Source organism: Gossypium raimondii, chromosome 12 (genome assembly GCF_025698545.1).
Source record: "Gossypium raimondii isolate GPD5lz chromosome 12, ASM2569854v1, whole genome shotgun sequence".
Taxonomy (NCBI): Eukaryota; Viridiplantae; Streptophyta; class Magnoliopsida; order Malvales; family Malvaceae; genus Gossypium; species Gossypium raimondii.
Window position 1 is genome coordinate 48,992,682 of NC_068576.1, and position 22,724 is coordinate 49,015,405.

Below are 22,724 nucleotides of genomic sequence, written 5' to 3' on the forward strand. Positions count from 1 at the left end.
GTTAGTCAATTTAGTGTTTTTTCTTGTAATTTTTATGTTTTTAGAATCCCGGTGTTAAGTACTACCCGACCTATGTCAAAATTTTAGCAACTATTGAGTTTTTAAATGTTGTTAATGTTGAATAATTTTAGTATTAGGGATTAAATTGATAGATTTAAAAGTTAGAGATGAAAAGGATTGGATTGTAGAATAAATTGTAAATTTTGAGTAATAGGGATTAAATTGTGAAATTTTTGAAATTTATGGATTTAAGTGAAAATAGGAAGTTAAATTTAGTTTAAAGTGAAATTTGTATGAAAATATAAGATTAATTGTAAAGAAATAAAGGTAGTCTCAGTTTAGGGACTAAATTGAAAATTAGGAAAATATTGAGTACAAATTGAAATATTCAATATGAAATTAATTGTGTTGTGTTGATGAACTTTAATTGTTTTAATTTCGTACCTAACGTCGTATCGAAATCCTCGACTAAAAAGGGGAAAGATAAAGTCGACATCGAATAGCTCGAAATTTCTGGTTTGTATTTCTATAATCCAAAACTAGTTATTAATTGTTGTATTTTTTATTTAATGCATATGGTAAGTGTTGAGGTGAGTATTTGATACTCTGGCATTGAATTGAATTAAAAGTTGATTGAATGGATTGAATTGATATATATATATTATGAATATGTTGATTATTTGAATTGAAATGAATATTAATGTGAAATTTGAGTATTAGATATTTGTTGCATTTGGAAAGTGAATTGAAACCTTATTAAATGTATCGGGCTGAGTCGAATATAGATGAAATGCCATAGGATTGGAAGAGTTCAGGGATTTCTTCGACTTCGAGTCGATTAGGCACTAGGTGCCAATTTACTTCGGTTTAACCGATGAGATACTACGTATCAATTTACTACTTCGGATTTATTCGATGAGACACTGGGTGTTATTTTAATACTTCGAATTATCCAATGAGGCACTGGGTGTCAAACTGGTGTGTTGGTTGGATCCGTGTATCCGTCCGAGTCCGATTCGTGTTAATAGGGGTAATTAAATAAAACGGTACTATGATTTATATTGGACGATATTGTACATGAATTGAAACTGGGATAGTGAATAGAAACATGAGAATGAGATGCATGAATTATGTATTCATGAATTGGATATTGTTATTGTTTCAAATGATATGTGGATCAAATTGTGAAAAGCTATTATATAACAAGTGATGAGAATTGAATAAGAATATGTTATAAAATGATGTATTTATGTTTTGAATATTGAATGGTTAATGTTATTGTATAAATAAATGTGGTTTTAAATATTCAATTGTGTCTATTATATTGTTTTGTCTTTAAATATTGGGATTATATAAATACCACTGAGTTTTACTCAGCGTACGTTTTTGTTTTTTATGCGCAGATTAGGTGCTTCAATTGTGATCGCTAATTCGACATCTAACAACAATCCAAAACTCAAACATGGTGATGTTTATCCTTTTGAAATGTGTCGGCATGTATCTAGGGTGTCTAAATAATAGTTTTTTTGTGGATGGATTGTAAATGAGGTTATAAGTTTAATATTGGTTTGATATATATATAATCTTGTGTTTGTTTTTGAAGTCATATTATGGCATGGTAAATTGAACTAAATCTAGATATGTGCATGTGAATTTAATTCTATATTTAAGTGCTCATGAACTAGGCAAATTGATTTGGATTTGGTATGTTTATAATTTGGATTAAAATGATGTTTTGATGACTTGTTTTGATTATATGAAATGTTTGAAAATTCTGCCTGTTTGATCGATAAATTTCGGTAATACTCTGAAACCCTACTCCGGCGATGGATATGGGTTAGGGGTGTTACATCTAGAGCTTCTCGCAGCTTGGTAAAATATTCTTGGGAAGATTTCGAGCTCATAGAAAAATAATGAGCACTCCTATGAGTTTGATGTTAGTAAAGCAAAATGATAGAGGATCCTTGCAAGATTGTGTTAAACGTTTTCATGTAGTAACGTTAAACACACAAAATTTGGAGGATCAGTGGGTCATTGATGCCTTTATCATGGGTGTTCAGAATGAAGATGTGCAATATTCATTCTCTGATAATAGGCTATAGAGTTTAGCCGATTTGTATGAGAAAGCTCATAAGTTCGCTGAAGCAGAAAAAATTAAGAGAGCGTCTCAGAGTACCTTCTAAAGGGATGATAAACAATTGAGAAATCAACAGGGAGTTCGCGACCATCAAGACCCTTGATCTCAGAGTCTATGCATACAAAGAAGGGGACAATTGAGGGGTTATTGACAGAATGAATTGTCGAGAGCATTTCAAAGACCTTAGGTTGAACACATAAGAAGGTATGTTCCTCATTGCAAATTTGAAACCTATACTCCCTTGAATGCTACGTGTGCCTATATTCGGAGTTAGGTTAAAAGTTTAGGCAGCCATATCCTCCACCCATACAATGTAATCAGTCAAGGTCAAACTCGAGGGATAAGTGTAATTTTCACGATGACGGAGGACATAAGACTGAAGATTGTTCTTCTTTGAAAAATGCTATTGAGGAAGTAGTTAGGAATGATAAGCTTAAAGATTTTATGGCTCAATATGCTACATCGTTAGGTCAGACTCTGCGAGGTGCTGATAAGGGTAAGCAAAAAGTTAGAGGTACAATACAAGTGATAATTGGTACAGATGAAGAGTGGACGACCTCTAACACAGATAGAAAAGCTCATCTTAGAAGTGTAATGTGAGATTTAATGATGAGGATGAGGAGTTGGTGTGTGATGAAGAGGGAAATGATCCAATGATTGTGTCAGCAACTATAGTAGGGTTTAAGGTAAAGAGAATTTTGGTTGACAGTGACACTGCTGTAGAGGTGTCAACTTGGGATGCATACCAAAAAATGAGGTTGAAAGAGTAAGCTTTGAAGAGGGCAAGCCTTTTGTATGGTTTTGAGAACCATCCAGTCGAGGTGAAGGGATGCATTACTTTACCCGTTACCTTGAGGGATGATGAGCACACCACAACGGAATATGTACAATTCTTTGTGGTAGATCATCCAATGGCCTATAATGTCATTTTTGGACGTCCCATCATAAGAATAACTAAGATGATGATCGCAATTTTTTATATGAAGATTTAGCTTTCTACAAAGACAATATAGGTTTTATGAAGTCTGATTAGCAAATAGTTAGGCAGTGTCACGTGTTATCAATCAGACAAACCCGCGAACAGGGCCGCAAGGACAGAGTTCGTAGCAAATACCCTATTGGACTACCCTTATCTTCATTACTTAGTATGATGCTGGCAATTCTCGCAATAGTCTTTTGCTTCTTTCTTCTGTTTGCACTCCCTTCCCCAATAGTAGTACCAGAGGGCCTCCCACATTCTGCATAAAAGATCTCACATCCATGTATTCGTCGATCTTTCTGAATAAGCTGGTGGATTCTTTTTAACTTTCTTCAACACTGCGAACTGTGTTTGCATCACCAATAATGTAATATCAGCACTAGCAGTTAACATAAGGGGGTTCACACCACTTTCTACATTCCCTTAAGATTTTGAAAACCATGAACAATGCTTTAATTTACAAAAGCTATAAAAATAATTTTTAGGTTCCTCTTTTTTCCTCAACCGTATAAGCCTCAATTTATCAGTAGCTCCACGTGGTCAAGCGAATTGTGCAGGTAGTAATCTAACGATGCCCGCACCATCATCAGCATCAACTTGCCTCCATCCATTAAGACTTAAATTTAAGAGGCAGTGCTGAAACACGCTCCTAACAGTTAGCACTTCCTCCAAATCCAGTACACGACCCTTGCGAAGTCTATAATACTGTCCCCAACCTACTTCTGTTATAATTTCTCACTTCTTTAGACATATACCTTTACCAGGTATTGACCACTCAGTTGGAAAGTTAAAGCCTCTATTAAGCTTGTATTTAACCCGTATGTACTTGCAGCGGTTTAGACAAAAGGCAAAGACCAGTTCGTAATAATTGATTCAACATCTTTGCGATGAGAGAAATAAAATAAACCCACCAAACCCCCTCGATTATAGGCATTTATTTTATACAAATTCTGAAAAACGACAATCAATAGCACTTCCTTCCGTCAACTGCATTCAATGAAGTATGCCATTACGACCCACCATGAAAAACCAGATAACTGCCCCGAATCTATCATGTATTCATCAAGAATATGGCAAAAGAAGGGGTGGAGGGGTAAATGGAAACCTACCTCCATCTCGTGCAATGGAAGTAAAAAGCTATTGTCGTTGGTGTCGCTCAACCGATATAATCCTTCGGGGATTAAGAAGTCTTAAGCAAAGTTTGATATTTGAATTCCCTGAGCAGTCAAAACACGATCATTTCTTCCACCTTCGTAGTGCAAACATAGGCCTTAACCTCCACCGGAGTACTCACTTCAAGGCGTCGTGAAGAGATGTTCTGAATATTATAGCCACTTCCTCTAGTACTAGCCATGGTGTTCTAATAAAACTAGGAAAAATTGAAAGAACGATGGAAATTTTAGGGAAATTACCTTTAAAACTGTTCTTCTCAACAATGGTTTCTTCTCCAAAATCTCTGACTCGAACAATGTAATTTTTAAGGTTCAAGTAACTTCTTTTTAAAAGGGTTTTTTGCACTTTAACGATTCATATATTCGAGAATAAGAGCACAATCAACTGCGTACAATTGTACCCCTTCTTGACACGTGGCGAAGTGTACGTTGCAAGTTAAGGTATAAAGCGTATTTAATAAGCTTCTCCTTATGTTACCTCTCGTCTCATAAAAAACTAGGTTCCAAGAAGAGTCACTTATATCTCTTCTTCGAACTACGTGGGAGAGAAATTATAATTATACTTACTATTATCGACCCATAATCTGATTGAGTCCGGGTCGATTTCTACACGGTTCGCACTTCAAGTTCGGGTGGCACTATGAGTTTGCGTGCAAGGTACTCGCACCCTTCTATGAGACAGCATGATGTGGGTTCGCGTACCATGACATAGACAAACCCACATAGTATAAACACGTCTTAAACCTAGAGTAGGATACATGTCGACATGCATGGAATCTATCTATGATATCACATATATGGACAATAACCATATCATATAAATACATAAACTCCACCCATCTAAAATACATACGTAAAAACTCAAGAAGTTATTATTAATTAAATATTAAAAATAAATTTATTTTATATTAATATGGATATAATTTTAATTAAATTAAATACTAAATCAAGTAAAGGGTAGATTAGATAGGTTGGAACATCTGAAGGCATTGTCTAAGTTCCAGTCGAGACAGACCAATTGGTTAGTTTTAAGACATGGCGGGTAAGTTCGTTAAGAAAGTTGGTTAAGCCTTATACCAATTTCAGGCCTTAAAATTTCCCTCTCAAATCCCCCTCTCCAAATTCTCTTCCCACATTATCGGTCATTTCTGTCTGTTCGTTTTCTGTCCGGTTTTTCATCTTTTGGGGGGGGGTCTCAAAGTTGTCTTGTTTCTTTGTTTTCGGTTTCTCTGTTTCTCAATCTGTTGATCCAAATACGAAATCCAAGACGTTGATGGATTGGAAGGTTTCTTTGAGATTATTTTGAAGGTTGTTGATTTTATGTAAGTTTCCAATTTCTATTTGTTTATTTGATTTAATTTAATTTAGTATCCTGTTTGATTTCTATTCTGGTTTTGGATATACAAAGCTTAATCAATCATGGTATTTGAATTCATTATCTGCAAATAATTTAGCAACTTTTATTTTTCTTTTTAGTTTTTTTGATAAATCAAGCACCTGCGCTTGTTTATATTGCAAATCTATTTTATGATTGGAATGAGTGTGAGATATGATTAATGCAATTAACATAGATATATGTGTTAGATACATATGAATCCGGGCAATATAGCTATAGCTTCGCATTGGTAGGACTTCCTGTTATCTGGAAATCTTTGCTGGGTTCTTATTTGAGCACAAGGCATTTGTTGTTTTGCCGCAATGAGAGATATTTGATAGATTTGAAGCCTTACTTTGTTTCTTATTTCATATACAGGATCAACTCCTGGGTTTTACGATGGTATGGGACTAGACATCACTTGATTTCTCTGAAACTGATACACCAAATAAGCATCATCAAGCAGCTCATTCTAGTGAAAGTAAAAGATCCCCTCCTCATTCATCTTCCCCATCCGCTATGTCTGGTCAAGTAGTTGTTGAAGAACTGAGTTCAACCAGACAATCCACCGATGGTTCAATCACGCCTGTTTCACCCGCACTGGCGAATGAACAACCACAAGATGAAAACTGCCTATTGGTAGATTCAGACAGGATTCCATCCCATGTGTTTGCTGCGACAAGCACATCCAGCCCAGCTGAATGGAGTACGGCTTCAAACGAATCATTGTTCAGCATTCACCCAACGAACGCAAGTTTCACCAAGGACCAGTTCAATTGGATGTCTAAATCTGGTGATTTTGGCTTCAACTGTGATTCCTTAAACATTTCGAGTCCATTGATGGAGCTTCCAAGAAACATGCTATCCCCTGAAATCACCACGAGAAATGGGAGTTTCAACAAGGGCGAGGGCGAGTTTGGTGCCTCTGCATCGGCGGCTGAAGCCATGAGGGAGGTTCTGAAGGATAAAGAATGTCAGCAAAAGGATCACGTTGCTACGGGATTATCACCTCATTCCCGTAGTTTATCTACGCATTCCGATGCTAGTGTCAAATCTTTTGCCTTCCCTATGTAAGTTTTAATTAATCTCATTTCTCAACTTTAGTAATCAAGCAACTCATCAACATCCCACGCCAAAGTGTTTACACCATCCTTAAAGAAGATACGATGGGTCAAAGTGAATAATACCTCGCATATCAACAATAATAAACTAACCGAACATTCAAACCAACCGCAACCTCAATGTAAATCACCATGTTTAAAGTCCTTAAATAGTATCATAAACGGTAACTGATATATTTATTATATTTTTCTTTTTTTTTATGTAGATTGACAGGAGATGCAGACAAAAGTGGTTCATTGACAAAAGGCACAAAGACCAAAAACCAACAATCACAACATTCCACAAAGCATAAGGAAACGTCTGACAACCCCCCGGAAACCCCTAAACTAGAGCCCTCTCAGGACATCCTTAAATCACAGACCCAAAAACCAAACCGAAATACAGGTTTTAAGAGATGGTGCACTTGCTTCTCTTGCTGCCCATCTTGTTCTTGATATTTTACTCCACTGTAATATGCGTGTGTGGTTTTGAAAGCAACCACAAGGATCCTGTTGAAGTCTCGGGCTACTTTTCACTTGCTTCCCATCCTGTTGTTGGGATTTTACAGTAGTGCAACATGCTTCAAAAGGTACAGGCACACACACACATGTATATTATATATGTTTGTGTATATATGTGCGGTTTTGAAAGCACCCACAAGGATCCTGTTGAAGTTTGGGGCTACTCTTCACTTGCTTTGTCTATATTTGAAGTTTTTCTGGCCTCTGCTGGTTACTCTATAACTTATTGCAATCCTCCATTTTAAGAAAACATGTTAATGGAAGCTAATTTCAATACTATCCATTAAAGTATCTTGTTAGGCAGTCTTTGTGCTATAGTTTAAAGTGTAATTGAGTTTTTTTTTTTAATTTTATAAAATCGAGAAATTTAATCCTTGTTCCGTTGATATGGGTCAAGTAAAACTGATGGTACATTACAAGCTTGTAAATATACCTAAAGCACAAAAAGATCTTCTATTGAGAACATATGCTTTGTTTGATTTCAACCCATATGCTTGAGTAGATTAGGTAATTATTTTTCTGTTGATTATTAAAAATCCCTTAAATTACACAGTACATATATTTCTTGCTTCATAGTTGTGAAAGAAAGGTATGCTACTTACTGGAAAATATAAAGTTCCTACATTTTTCTGTACCAATGTTAAAAGTGGGGTGACAAAAAAGGATTTAAATAACCATCGATTTACGGAGGTTTCAACTCACAACATTTTCCAGTTTCTACAATTCTAAATCCGGTGTGGATCTTAATAGGAAAAGGAGGTTGAGCAAACATTGATATGCTTCATGGGGTTGGTAACATCCTTAGCACCGGCGTGCCTCACGAATTCTTCCGGCGAAAGGAAGTTTCCGTGGCAAACACATACTATACACACCTGTCCTTTGGTGTATTTGTAAAGAAACCCTTGTATTTTCCTCCCATTGGGGCCATCTCCGGTGGTGGTTACGCTTGGCATTTCTTTCATCTCTTTATCTTGAATCCAACCACGGGAAAGTTTAGGCTTCTTGGCCGGATTCTCAGATTCCGTTACTTGGGAAGGCATCTCCGGTACGGACTTTATTGGGTTAGAGGAGGATGACGGTGCACTCCACCCTTCTGCTCCTGCACTGAATTTATTAATGTCTAAAGATGATGATCAAAAAGCTTAAATGATGTTGAATTATCTATAATTGAACTTTGATTTTCTTACTAATTAAAAAAACATAATTATGCATTCAATTCGTGGCTAGTGTCGTAAATTGAGCTCCAGCTCCACCTTAGATCAACAAATGATCCAATTCATTTTCTTTTTAACCAAACCCGAATCAAGGTAACAACTTGTATAGGGGAACAACATACCTTCTAATTTTCTAAAACCTTCCTTTATCTTATCGATGGCTCTATTTAGTGCAGGAGATTTAGCAGTAGAAGCCGCTAGCCAAGCAGGAAACTCAGTAGGCGCCGCCCCCGCCACTAACAACTTGTCTTTCTCACTCCCTTTCATGCCATTCCACTGCTTCTCCACAGCTCTTTTCTTCGCTTCAACTCTCTTCATCATCCTTAATTCCTTTATATTCACTACCCTTTTACTGCTTTCCACTTGTGCAGGCAATGAACAAGACCTTGCCAATGAAAGATAACTCTTCGGCAACGTGTTTTCCAACTGTTCCGTAAAATTCCTCTTATGGTTTACTACTTCTCCCGCTATGGAAGATGATCTAGTTAAAGAGTTTTGTTTGCTGTAATTTCCACTACCGTAAATCCCACCCAGCGATAGCCTGAGATTCATCTCTGGTTCTGGATCGGGAAATTGGGTTTGTTCCGAAGTAAGTTTTTCTGATGAAAATCTTTGAAAACTCCGAATTGGCTTATTGTCTTCAAATAAAAAGTTGATTTGATCAACCTTGCCTTGTATTCCTTTTGCTTCCGCCATTAGACAAGGTTAAAGAACTTCCCCCTTTCTGCTCACCCCCCCCCAAAAAAAAAAAAAGAAAAAACCAGTAGAACATGAGCATAGAAGAGCATGAAAAAGGTTACAAACCCAGAAATTGTAATAAGATAAAAAGCTTACATGATGGATGAAGATACAGAAACTAAGATCACCGGAAGAGCTGATTTAAGAGATAGAGGAAGTAGTTTGTTTTGCGTTAAAATTTTGAGAGAAAGATGAGGAAATGGGGCAACATATGTGATGAGATTATATAGATGCAGCACAGACGTGGTAATCAGTGGAGAGAGAGAAAGAAAAAGAAGATAAAAACGTACGGTTTTCTTTTCTGCCATTGTTGCAACTTGCACCTGCAACTCTCTCACTTGTGCACTTTTACAGCAATAACATATCTGTTTCCACTGTTAGCAACAACACCTCGTATTGATTTGATTTTCTTTCTTTAATTTTTTTTTTAAATTTAATAATTATTGTATATTTATATATAAAAATAACACATCGTTATGAAATATAAATAGGACAAGATTCACATGTGACCGAATTGTAAGGTAAAATAAATCTGAATAAAATTTGTAGTGATTAAATTGAATTGATATTAAGATATAGGGACACCACAAAAATACTATTTAGGACATAACAAGTAGAGGTTGTTGGTAAGACCTTGAGCGTGACAGATTTCGCAACTTGGTTATGTTGTGCTTTGTTTTCTTATTAGGTACAAGAATTATTAAATATTATTTTACACATGGATATGCATATTTTCTTAATTTAATTTTATTTGTTCTTATTTATATCTAACTTTAAAAACTTTACATTTATGAATTTGATTAATTGTTAATTCTATGTAAAATTAAAATTTCATAAGAAGTCAAATTTATTTATTTCCTCTTAGTTTAGATAGGTCCATTATTTTTGGAAATGAAATAAATATATAATGTAAATTTCGAAGTTAATATTTATGTTATATTTATATGATTTATAAAAATAAAAATACATCATTATATTATTTTATTTTATTATATAATTAGACTCATATTGGGATTGAAAATACTATTCAAATCATCTTATGACAAAGCTAAGGGACACTTTTGTAAGATAATCTACTTTGTCATTCTAAGAAGCTATACGGCTCCTACCAAAGTGTGCTTGCCACGTAAGTTAAAAATTAACTACCATTTAACTATAGTATTTCTTAATTGGTAAACTACAAAGGTTTTATTTAACTTTTGTAAGTTTTTTTTTTTGTATTTTGGAAACGGAAAATAAAGAATTTGAAAAAGGGCACTGTTATTACAAATCATTTTCATTTTGGTCATCCGTTATTAATTTAGTGTTAGGCAATATTATTGTATATTTATTTTAATCACTCAATTTTAGTTTTCACTTGGGTCTCATTTAATCTTTTAATTTTATTTAATTTTCATTTTTAAAATTAATTTTAGTTTTTTATTTTATAGAAAAAAATTGGATTTTTATAGAGAAACGCCAAAGTGTTTACACAGAAAAACTATATTATCTTTTTAGTTTCTTTTATTTTTCCAGGTAAAAGGAAAAATACGAGGTTTTATAAAGAATTAATTAGGTTTTATAGGAAACATTTAAATTTTTATAGAAAAACCTTTTACTTTTTAATTAATTTTAATTTTTCAGTAAAAAAGGAACATATGAGTTTTTGCATGAAAAATTTGAGGTTTTTTACAAAGAATTGAGTTCTAAGAAAAAATGTTAGTTTTATCTAAGTAGCAAAATAACTCAATTTCTCGTAAAAACTTGTATTTTGTGAAAAAATAAAATTAATTTATAAAAAAAAGAAATGAGTGACCAAAATGAAAACGTAAGTTGAGTGACTAAAATGAGTGTACAATAACATTGCTTAACCTCAAATTAACGGTGGGTGACTAAAATGAAAATGATTTGTAACGGTGGTGCCCTTTTTGAAATTTTTTAAATTTTTGGTGCCCAAAATGAAAAACTATTAAAGTTGGGTGACCAACTAAATAGTTTACCCATAATTAAGATTGGATAGTTTTTTTAGAAGGAAATTCATTAATTCATTTCATAAATGGGAGGGACCATACAATTCGGAAAAAAAAAGTAAACGCCCATCATAGGTGGTGTATTACAAGTTCCATCAGAACAACAAGGACTTCAACCTCAACATTAATAGAACACTACTATGCGTTGAAATTGGCTACACAACTCAAGCACGATATATCTGGAGTAGACCTGTCCATGGGCCGGGCAAAAATATAGGCCCGAAATATGGGCTTGGGCAAAAAAAACGGGTCGGGCCTCGGGCATCACTTTTTTGTCCAGCCCCACTGCCAACCCACATATAATAAATATATATTTTTAATTTTAATTTTAATTTTAATTTTAATTTTAAAATACTTTTAAAATAATTTTTTATTTTTTATTTTAAAATAATTTTTAATGTTTATTTTAAAATGGGTAGGCTGCCTCGGGCTTATGATATTTTTCTCGAGCCGGCCTGGGCAAAATTTCAGGCCCATATTTCAGGCCGGGCCCGAGCCTAGGAGGCGGGCCAAAAATTTTTTCTGGGCCCGGCCCATGGACAGGTCTAATCTGGAGTGAATGCAAGCACTTAATACGATAAGGAAATCAATCATGAATGGTCCAAAGCGGCGGGAAAATCAGCATAAGAATTAAGCATCCACCAAACTGGAGAGGACGACAACAAAACCATCCCTAAAATCACTTGCAAAAGCAAGACTACATGCATAAGCAAGACTAAAAAACATGTTACAAGAGCAGATAAAAACTTCTAAAAGTGATGACTTATTAAACAATGGAAAACAAACAAAAACATATAAAACTTAAGACAATACGGATCCAAACCGACTTATGAAATCATTTATTATTCTGAAATATTCTCAAAACAGAAACATATTAAGAAGTTAGTGAAGAGCCACCCACTTTCCAAGAGAAATGGCTGGTGACCGGTAGAGTTCCAACGACGACAAACACCGCCATTTGTCCATCACAACTTGTGAAGACAACAAAAATACCCACAAAATAGATCTACAAATTGAAAAGGGAGTAGGCGTATGAAGTGAATGAAAAGAAGAAAGAAAGAGAGGGTTTGTGAGATGGAGAAAAAGGCAGGCGGTAGCCAATCCTGAGGTTAACATCTCTGTTGAGCAAAACAAAATAGAAGAAACAAACAGCTTGGAGGAAAGAAAAAAATTAGGGTTTTTTGCATAGAGTTATTAAGATTGAATTAAGTTTAGTACTATTATATTTAATTTAAATAATAAAAATATGCATGTAATTTGATTTAAACCCACATCAATTGTTGTATTAGTAAAACCTTTAATTTTACCACTCAACTAAAACTTTTTTTTAATACTTTTATACATTTTAGTTTTATTATGCACACATTTGTGTACTAAATCCGTGATTTCCACATTTCATTATTTATTATATATTATTTTTAAACACATTAATTTTTTAAATTTGTGGTTTTCACATGCATACGTGTGTTATAAAACTTTTAGCATTAATAATATTGTTAATCTTAAGTTAATGTCACCCATCAACCGGGTCCCAACTCAATTAAAGAATTACCAAAACTATTTCATTTGCTTTTTTATTATTTATTGTAGGTTGTTTTAAACGTACCTCTATGTTTTAAATTCGTGATTTCTACCGTGCAATAAAATTTCTAGTACTAATAATATTGTTGATTGAGTTAGTGTTTGTATCATTTGATATTCTTAATCTAATGTGTTTTGTATTTAAATTTCATTTTACTTGCCATTTATTTTTTCATTCCATGTTTTTTTTCTTTTTCATTTTAATATCTTTTCTATTTTAATACTTTTTATATCCATGTGTTATTATTAATTAGTTTTAAATTATACTTTTTATTATTTATTATATGTTATTTTTAAACACATCTATGTATTCTAAATACGTGATTACCTGTCCGATAAAATTTATAATTTTTTAGATAAAACATTTATAAAAAAATATTAAGTGTCTCTTTTTATAGGGTTGTTGATTGATTGGAGTCCGCTATGAGAAATCAACAAAGAGACCTTTACTAGCCTCTTGGGCATCATTTGGTTGCTTTGGAATGCTAGGAACATTAAGTTTTCACAAGATGCTTTGATTCGTGCTAAGACCATTCACTAAGATTTCAGTATCCATGCGCTCATTTTCCTATGAGGTTGAGGATCATGAGATGGGAAACCCTACGTGGAGAGCAACTCAAGATTAATATTGATGTGGCCTAGATTGCTAGGGAGCGCATGCATGATGACCTTTGGTGCAGTAGTTCGCGATTTAGAGGCCCTTGCTATTGTTAGAGTTCTCCAGTTGGTTAGGGTAATTGATTATCACCACATCATAGTAGAGACGGATTGTTTTGCTATTGCAAATAAACTTAATAGTCATTCTTTGGACCTGTTTGTGTATGGATGAATCATTGAGGATGCCCATGGATTATGAAATTGATTTGATTTTATTATTTTCCAGTATGCTCATCAATCGACCAATAGGGTTGCACATAGACTTGCCTATTGATCTATGGATGAGAATGTTGATCATTGTTCTTTTAATTTAGACTATCAGGACATTGTTATTCATCAGCTGATGTTGAATGACACTTTAGGTTGATTTATTTTGCTTTGATCAACTTTTACTTTTAATAATAAAAGTGTTAAAATTATTTTATATTTGAAAAAGTAACATAAGTATTATTTTATTTAAAATATAAAACATAAAAAATTATATAAAATAAAATATTGGGCATTTTCAAAAATAGTTTATTTTTTAAAGAAAAATAGTTGTGTTAGGCTCAAAGACCCAATTGTCAATATGTATCAATATTGGTGGGTAAGTAATCTAAGTTTAATTTCATTAAAAAATTTCAACGGGGTCTTCAATTTAGTCTTTTTTGATCCATTTCGACTAATATTGCATACCACTACCGCACCTATCAGTTGGCTACCTTGTTACGACTTCACTCCAGTCACTAGCCTTGCTTTCGGCATCCCCCTCCTTGCAGTTAAGGTAATGACTTTGGGCATGGCCAGCTTCCATAGTGTGACAGGCGATGTGTACAAGGCCCAGGAACGAATTCACCGTCGTATGGTTGATCGGCGATTATTAACAATTTCAGCTTCATGTAGGCGAGTTGTAGCTTGCAATCCGAATTGAGGGTAAGTTTTTGGAGTTAGCCCACTCTTGCAGGGTCGTGACCCTTTGACTTGTCCATTGTAGCAAGTGTATCACCCAGGGCATAAGGGGTATGATGACTTGACTTGATCCTCACCTTCCTCCAATTTATCATCGGCAATCTACTCAGGGTTCCAAACTCAACGGTGGCAACTAAACACGAAGGTTGCACTCATTGCGGGACTTAACCGAACACCTTCCAGCACGAGCTGACGATAGCCATGCACCACTTGTATCCACGTTCCTAAACTATTCATAAAATAAATTAATGAAATTTTGTGCTATTTTGCTGATTGAGTATTAACTCGATTGGCATTGACATTGTTGCCAGTGTATAAGGACGTGGGTTCGAGTGCGCTAAAGTGCATTATCTTCCTATTTAAGGTTTGGGAAAGGGCTATGAGTAAATTTAAGCATTGCATAAAAAAGAACAGATATAATAAGAATCTATAATGAGATTAATGTTTTAAAAAATATTATGTTATTTTAAAATATTTTTTTGTCTTAACTCTTATATTTTTTATATAATGCCTAAACTATTTATAATGTCAATTCCTAAAGTAGATGATATTATGTATTTGAGTGAATCCATATCCTCCAAATTGTTGCAAAGAAAACAATGTCAACCGAGTTAAAAATTAGTCGACTTATCTTATCTCTTTTATACATTTAAAATAAAATATAATTATTAAATTAAGTTATTGAACTTAATTAATAATTTTAAAATTTATATATGCATATAAATATATTTATAATATATAATTGAAATATATTTATGTGTATATATAATATATATTATTAAAAATAAACTACAAATGTATATCATATATTTTAAAATATTAATAAATTCGAACAACTAATGTCTAGTTTTAATATCATATGTGTTGCATGTGTTTTCATACACTTAAATTTTGAATTTTTTAAATAATATCATTTTATTTCATCTAATTAAAAAGCTAATGTTATTTAAATTAATATAATTAATATAATTAAAATATATCAATTATTAAAACATTTGTAAAATACAAAAAGTAAAGTATTTTAAATTGATACTCCACACCCTTCCATACTCACATTTTTTCTTTTTAATATAATATAATATAATATAATAACACATTATTTATAAAATTATATATATAATATAAAGCTACTTATCATTATAAATAATAATGAAAATTGATATTAAAATAAACTTTTACAGAATTTTTAAAAATTAATGTAATTAATATTTTAATAATACAATAATTCAATGTAAATTTTAACATTCTTATTCATTAAATAAATTTATTTAACAATTTTCTTTTACAAAGTTAAAATTCTTACTTGAAAAATCTTATAAATAATAATAAAAAATTAAAACTAATAATACAATGAATAATAAATATACATATATCAAAACACACTAATATTGTATTATTATTTTTATATTGCTTCTACACTTACCTCTTCATTAACTCTTAAATAGAAAAATAAAAAATTTAAATATACTCGAACTTACATCCTCCTAATTATTACAATATCAACAACAATAACTAAACTAAAGCTCCATCTGCATACAAATATACATTAGGGTTAATAAATGCAGAGACACCTTAATTTAGAATATTATACTTATTTGGTACCTAAACTCTTTTTTGCACCTAATTAGCACTTGAACTTAGAGACTATAAGTAAACTTTGTATTTTTTTATACTTAACTAACAACGTTAAAATGTGTTAACGTGACACTAACGACCAATAGCATATTGTCTAGTTTTGTAAATATTTAATCTTATATATTATTAGTATCAAAACAAAACACACAATCTTGCTCCAAGTTGCAGATAGAGCCTAGAGATACAGAAAGTACGGACAAAGGATAGATGACACGTTTAATGAAAAGACTGAGACTACACGTGGCAAAAAACAAGGGGTCAAAACAGGCAAGTTTGTCAAGTTGCATGCAAACGGCCTCGTATTGATGATATCATCCAGTTGTGCTTTAACTGTTAGAAGCGTGGGGAAATGAATTATTTTATCGCTATGCCCACGCGCGAATTATGTCATGTATTAACCAAGTCTCCTTCCTTTATTTTAATAGGAAAATCAAATTTTTGACTCTTATATTAACTTAATTTAGAAGTTGTTTTATATGAATAAATTATAGGTAAATTTTTATTTTGACCACTTAATTAAAAAGGTTATAATTTGGTTATTGATTTATTTAAAAGTTTTCATTGAAGTCACTAGAATATTAAAATTAATGCTATATAACTTTCTTTATCGCACTATCTGCATCGATCGAAAGCTCTATTTTTTTTTCTCTTATATGATTCAGTTTTTTTCATAAAACAGCTTTGGATGTCACAAATTTGAAAACCAAAAATCAAATAGCTTGTTTCTTCAATCTTCGATATTGACCGTCAAATTGAATTGGATCTAAGGTATGTTCTTCTACTCATCGATGGTGTAACACCTTAACCCGAGTTCGTAGCTAGAATAGGGTTACGGGGCATTACCGAATATTACAGAACAAATAGACAGAAATTTCAAATATTTTACATCACATAATATACATGTCAAAAACCAATCAAAATTAAACATATTGTCCCTTATACGAGCCTTTGAGGCCCAAAATACACATTAGAAACAAATCGAGACTAAATCGAAAACTCAGAGAATTTTTTGAAAACATTTAATATTTTCAACACTGCAGGGGTCATACGGCCGTGTGGCCAGGCCATGTGGTCATTCGAAATAGGGGCACATGACCATGTCTCAGCTTGTGTCCATACTCGTGTAACTCTCTGACTTGGGTCACACGGCCAAGTCACACACTCGTGTGCTAGGCCGTGTGAGCATACTGACTTGCATTCTTAAAAGATACAGGGGACACACGCCCGTGTCTCTACCCGTGTGGACGAAAATAGGACATTTTCTAAACCACATTTCTCACCCAAATTGTTATCAACTTAGCCTCAACAAATCACACATCAACAAGCCATATCAAGACATTCAACACAAACTAAAATCATGTCTTAAACATTCATCATCACCACAATCAACCAACATGCTCTTAGACACCTCAAATGACTACTTATAAACATGTCAACCAAATATCCAAACTTACTTATTTAATCCATCTAACAATTCTACTAAGATTCACCACAAAATAATTACATACAAACATATATCACTCATACCAACGTCACTAACATGCCTCATTCTCAAACCAATATATATACGTTGGTTATATAAACAAAATATAATTCATAAACATTTACACAAGCCAAACTTTGATCCAATCCACACAAAAGCCTATACATGTCATATAAACCGTATTGAATATTTCAAAAACTACCGAAATAAGCTGGATAGTGTGGCTTGAGTGTTGATCCAATCGTCCAACCTTCCAAAAATCTGTAAGGACATTAAACAACTCAAATAAGGTTAAAGCTTAGTAAGTTCGACGGGGTAAATAAAAATCTTACCGAACTAACTATAATAAATCAAATAATAAAATCGTTTTTGATAATTACCTGTCAATCACATCTTTAATCGATAAATATATCCGTTTACAAATTGATACAACAATAAATAACATATCTTTCAAAATTCGATAAATAAATCACCTTACCAAGACTTTATCAAATCGAAGAACGACTTACGGATAATAGTACATCATTATCAAAGGCTCATAAGAGTTGGTCCTTCCAATTATACAAACAGAAGCTCGAAAGCTGAGCAGAAGATTATAAAAGCTGAACAGAAACTCATAAGAGTTGAACAAAAGCTCGTAAGAGCTTAACAGAAGCTTGAAAGAGCTAAACAAAAAGTAAAACACGAGAGTTTGAAAAAAATTCTAAACTTCGGTTTACTTGGGTAATTTGTCGATATCTTCCTTCAATAGCATCATACGCCAAATAACGAATGTACTCAAATCTCGCATTACATTCAACCCGAATATTCAACTCAATATTATAATTCCAACAATGATTCATTTTCAACAATAGAATAAATACATAATACCATTCATCAGATTTATATAAATATTAAATTTTAACCGTACAAACTTACCTATATTGAATTGTAATAATTGCAGAAGTTCAAGGACTATTCCGCTATTTTTGTTTTTCACGAGTATCTACGGATCTTGATCTAAAATATAAAATTACTCATTCATTAGCATATATTTCATTTCCAATTCATTTCACAATTAATACCCTTCAGTTTTCAAATTTACACAATTACCCTAAACTTTTACAACTTTTGCAATTTAATCTCTTAACTAGTTAATCTATCCAATTAACTAATTTTCTCAATTAATAATTTATTTAAATATTCTAGGCCATCATACAACTCTTAATAAACCAGAAATTTACTATCAAACCCTAATATTTTAACATTTTCACAATTTGATCCTAAAATCAATATTTAACAAAAATCACTTTATAAAATCATCATACAACTAAATTAAAGCTCTAAATTCATGTTATTCATCAAAACATCTAATATTCATCAATAGTAACTTCCAAAATTTTTAATAAAATCAAAAACTACGGGAAGATTTAGTTGGACCTAATTGTAACAAATTTTGAAGAAGAAAAGCCTAAGAAAACCTTAAAATCCAATTTGTTTAATTTTAATTTCACAAAATTTACAAATTTGCCATTAAATGGCTTATTTTATTATTATTTTTCTTACTTATGCCGCCTCACCTTTTATTTTAGGGATATTTACTCCTTAAGTCCTCCCTTGTTTATTAATTAGGCCATTTAATCACTTCTTTCTTATAATTAACAAGTTTTGCACCTTTTTCAATTTAGTCCTTCTTAATTAATTAACTATTGAAACGTTAAAATTTTTCAACGAAACTTTAATACTACCTTAATGACACTCCGAAAATATTTATAAAAATATTTACGGCTCGGTTTATAGAAACGATGTCTCGGTACCTCATTTTTCTAAAACTACTTGACCTAGGGTTTTATCACTTGAACCTAAAATTCATTATAAGACATAAATTACCAATTCAAAAATCTTTTTAAAACCATATTTGACTCGTAAATATTAAATAATAAAATTTACGAGCTTACTCGCTGGATTTGGTGGTCTCGAACCACTATTTTCGACACCATTAAAAATCGGCTGTTAGTACTGATCCACCGTACCGATCGTTGAATCATTACTTTGAGCTCACTGATGGAACCTTTTATTTGGATATATATATATATATATATATATATATATATATATATATATATAACAATGTAGTGACTTAAATAAAAAAAATATTTGAATAGTTCAGTGACTTAAATGAAAGCTTTCGAATAGTTTAATGACTAAATTGTAACGTTTTTTAGTTAAGTAACTAAAATGAAAACTTACCCATAGTTTAGGACTAATGGTGTAGTTTACCCTTTTCTAAGGTAAATCAAATTTAATTAAGAGTTACTATTTGATACACAGTACACTTTTTTTTATTCCACAAGCAATCTTGAAAAATTGACATATGTCTTTTTTTAAAAATATTTTACTATGCCCTTATAGGACACTTGTCAATTGTTAGAAAAATGAATTTTTGGAAGCTTTGAGACATATTCTCGAATAGTAAAGGTGGAGATTTGAATCATAAAATTATTGTTTTATATTCTACCCCGTGAGACCTTTACAACGATATATCATATGCTCAAAATGGTTGAGTGGTGAATGAGAAATTAATACTCAAAGTAAGCCACTTGTGAATTATGTTGAGGAAAATGGAAAACTTGGTCTCATATTGGTTAGATATCAAGTGTGGAATATGTTTATATATGAACCAACTTGATGATTATTGAATGACTAAACTAATGTTCTTCCTCGCGTACAAGGGTGCGAAGTTTAGCATGGAATATTAAGAATGAAGGATTAAAATTGCAAAGAATGAAAAATTAAGGGACTAAAGTGTAATTATAATATTTAATAAAAAGGAAGTTATAAGTGCAATTAAACCATTACAAGATATTTTCTATGTGCTAATTATTATATTGGACACATAATTATGTGTCATAAAATAAAGAAAAATGGTGAAACGGTAGTGTACAAGTGGCCAAATTTGATTTGTTAATAAGTTAAGGATTAAAAAAAAAGTGGAAAGGGAGAAAGCGTGAAAGAAAGGAGAGAGGAAAATTTAGTTGTATACAAAGGCTAATTAATTGAACGTTTCATGAAAACAAGCTTAATATTGAATCAAGAAAGGAACGAATCACTACAATAATTATTTATAGCCCTTGTAAATTACAGTGTGAAATTAGTTGGTGTTTTTTTTAAATAATTATATTATGTGAGTAGTATTTTGTATTTGAAAATTATTATATGTACTTGACGCATTAAGAGTGAGGATGATTATTGTTAGCGTTTTGCGCACCTCATCGTTGCTGTTATCATTTATCGATACCAATATTTGTGTGTTTACTGAGGGCAAACCGGTTTATGAGTTAAATTTTATAAAATAATTATAAGAGCTTCATTGAAATATAATAATGAATTTCATAGCGTTTATTTAAGTTTAAGTAGTTATTATTATTGATTCCTTAATTTTATCATGAAATTTTAAAGACTATCGGATTCATTCATAATAGTTCAAAATGATATTTTTAAGTAAGGAGAGAATAGTAATTAATATTGTTGTTTATAGCCAGTAATAGAATTTTTGTAATTTATTATTTATTATTTAAAATCATAGTATTATTAGAAATCACGCATGAATTGTAGTAAGGAGACACGAGGTGGACGGTCTCTCGTGTCTCATCCACATTTTTGTAATGTCTTTAACTATCATGGTAGATGGCATGTACATAATCACGTTTAGTTACAAGCTTAGAAGGTCTTTGTTGAGACTTGAAATAGTATTTATAGAGAATAGTGGGTCTTATTCAATGAAAGTCATAGTAGCATCAATAGTCAAAATGCTTGAAAAACAATTTAAGGTATGATCAAACGAAAAACGAACTACAGATGATAATGTCACCCTAACTTAATTGTGAGCCGCCTTATTTATTATCTATCTAGCTCACCGGATAAATTAAATAGCAATAAATATTTGAAATAGTATGTACTTTGTGTAATATAAAATTATAAAAAAAAATTTGAAAAATGATAAAATTAAGTTATTTTGAGCATAAGATGTTTAAATGGTTGAATTTGACATATTTTCATAAATTTGGGATGACATGACGAAATTTGGCCTTTAAATATGAGGACAATTTTGCATATTCATTCCTAGAACCTTTTAAGGAATTTAAGTAGATTACCGTTGAGGATGACTTAAGTTTTCTTTAAATTTATTAGGGACAGTTTTAAATTTTTGGAAACGATTCCAAAACCACTAAATTTTATAGTATTAGCTCTGATTTATAAAACTTTTGATATAATAATATTTAAGATAGTTTTTCATATTATTCTTTAAATCATGCATGTTGAAAACAAAAAAAATATCTCAGAAAATATTTTGAAAGTATTACAAATACTCAAAAACATGTTTTAAAATGATTTGATTTATACCAAATGTATTTGAGTTTATTCCAAATTATTTTAAAGAGTTTAAGAATGCTTTTCAAACATTTTGGTGGTTAAGCATCTATACATAACCCTTAGGTACCATAATTCCACCAAAAAATACCCACATACTTGTCTAGAGGGGTAAAGTATTAATATTTTGTCTCTAATGTATTGATACCAACACTCTAAATGTCGATATTGATCTGTCGTAATTTGATATATCAAATTAGACTCTCTATTACACTTAATGAGCTTATTCTCAAACAAATTAGGTATTTTTTCTTTACTTTTGTTGATTTTTAGTTTTTGTTGTTAATAAATTGTTTTTGTACATTTTGTGCCCTTTTGAGACCCAAATTGGCCAAACGTGCCATGAGAGACCTAACGATATAATTGAGTTGGTGTAGGAAGTCGATAATGGCCCAAACATGAAGAAATTATTTTTAAAAGGGGTATCACGACACTGAGCCATGGAGGTCATGATACACCTGCCAGTGCTGAAATGAGTAAGATTGAGACCAACTTCAACGATATCGCAGTACCAAGAAGTGGGTATCGTAATACCAATACCCCTCCAAAAAAAACTCCCACTTACACCGTGGATATCGCGACACCAAAGCTTGAGTATCGCGATACCACTATCGATGGAGATAAAAAATGACTGCAAGGGTAGTTCTTGCCTAATACCAACCCCAATCAAAATTAAACGTTTAAAGGCATTTTGGTCCAATTTCTTAAGTTGTAATCAGAAGAAAAACCACTTTTTGGCTATGTAGAAAGAGGGTTGTTTTACT

General features: G+C 32.1%; 2 protein-coding genes across 5 annotated transcripts; one reads left to right on the forward strand and one right to left on the reverse strand.

Moving 5' to 3' along the window:
- The first annotated feature begins 5,270 nt into the window (after positions 1–5,270).
- LOC105764720 (uncharacterized) lies at positions 5,271–7,770 on the forward strand. Of its 2 annotated transcripts, none has more exons than XM_012583430.2 (3): positions 5,271–5,610; positions 6,042–6,733; positions 6,991–7,770. In XM_012583430.2, exons 2-3 carry the CDS (start codon positions 6,183–6,185, stop codon positions 7,217–7,219), a joined length of 780 nt encoding a protein of 259 aa, XP_012438884.1. In that variant the 5' UTR covers positions 5,271–5,610; positions 6,042–6,182; the 3' UTR covers positions 7,220–7,770. The 2 variants fall into 2 exon arrangements, with proteins under 2 accessions (XP_012438884.1, XP_012438885.1); XM_012583431.2 differs by having other exon boundaries at positions 5,271–5,596.
- An 18-nt stretch (positions 7,771–7,788) lies between these two features.
- Positions 7,789–9,643, reverse strand: LOC105764719 (ninja-family protein AFP3). Of its 3 annotated transcripts, XM_012583429.2 has the most exons (4): positions 9,528–9,643; positions 9,334–9,373; positions 8,622–9,223; positions 7,789–8,384 (listed from the first exon to the last, which is right to left on the reverse strand). In XM_012583429.2, exons 3-4 carry the CDS (start codon positions 9,193–9,195, stop codon positions 8,029–8,031), a joined length of 930 nt encoding a protein of 309 aa, XP_012438883.1. In that variant the 5' UTR covers positions 9,196–9,223; positions 9,334–9,373; positions 9,528–9,643; the 3' UTR covers positions 7,789–8,028. The 3 variants fall into 3 exon arrangements, with proteins under 3 accessions (XP_012438883.1, XP_012438882.1, XP_052481820.1); XM_012583428.2 differs by having other exon boundaries at positions 9,334–9,613; XM_052625860.1 differs by having other exon boundaries at positions 7,938–8,378; positions 9,334–9,620.
- Positions 9,644–22,724: the final 13,081 nt, after the last annotated feature.

What these genes read in the sequence shown, in the direction of transcription:
- LOC105764719 (XM_012583429.2), bottom strand. Translation starts at nt 9,195, where the DNA reads ATGGCGGAAGCAAAAGGAATACAAGGCAAGGTTGATCAAATCAACTTT. An exon ending in AGGTTTTAGAAAATTAGAAG is followed by an intron (nt 8,385 to 8,621) that starts GTATGTTGTTCC and finishes AATTCAGTGCAG; the next exon opens with GAGCAGAAGGGTGGAGTGCA.
- LOC105764720 (XM_012583430.2), top strand. Translation starts at nt 6,183, where the DNA reads ATGTCTGGTCAAGTAGTTGTTGAAGAACTGAGTTCAACCAGACAATCC. An exon ending in AAATCTTTTGCCTTCCCTAT is followed by an intron (nt 6,734 to 6,990) that starts GTAAGTTTTAAT and finishes TTTTTTATGTAG; the next exon opens with ATTGACAGGAGATGCAGACA.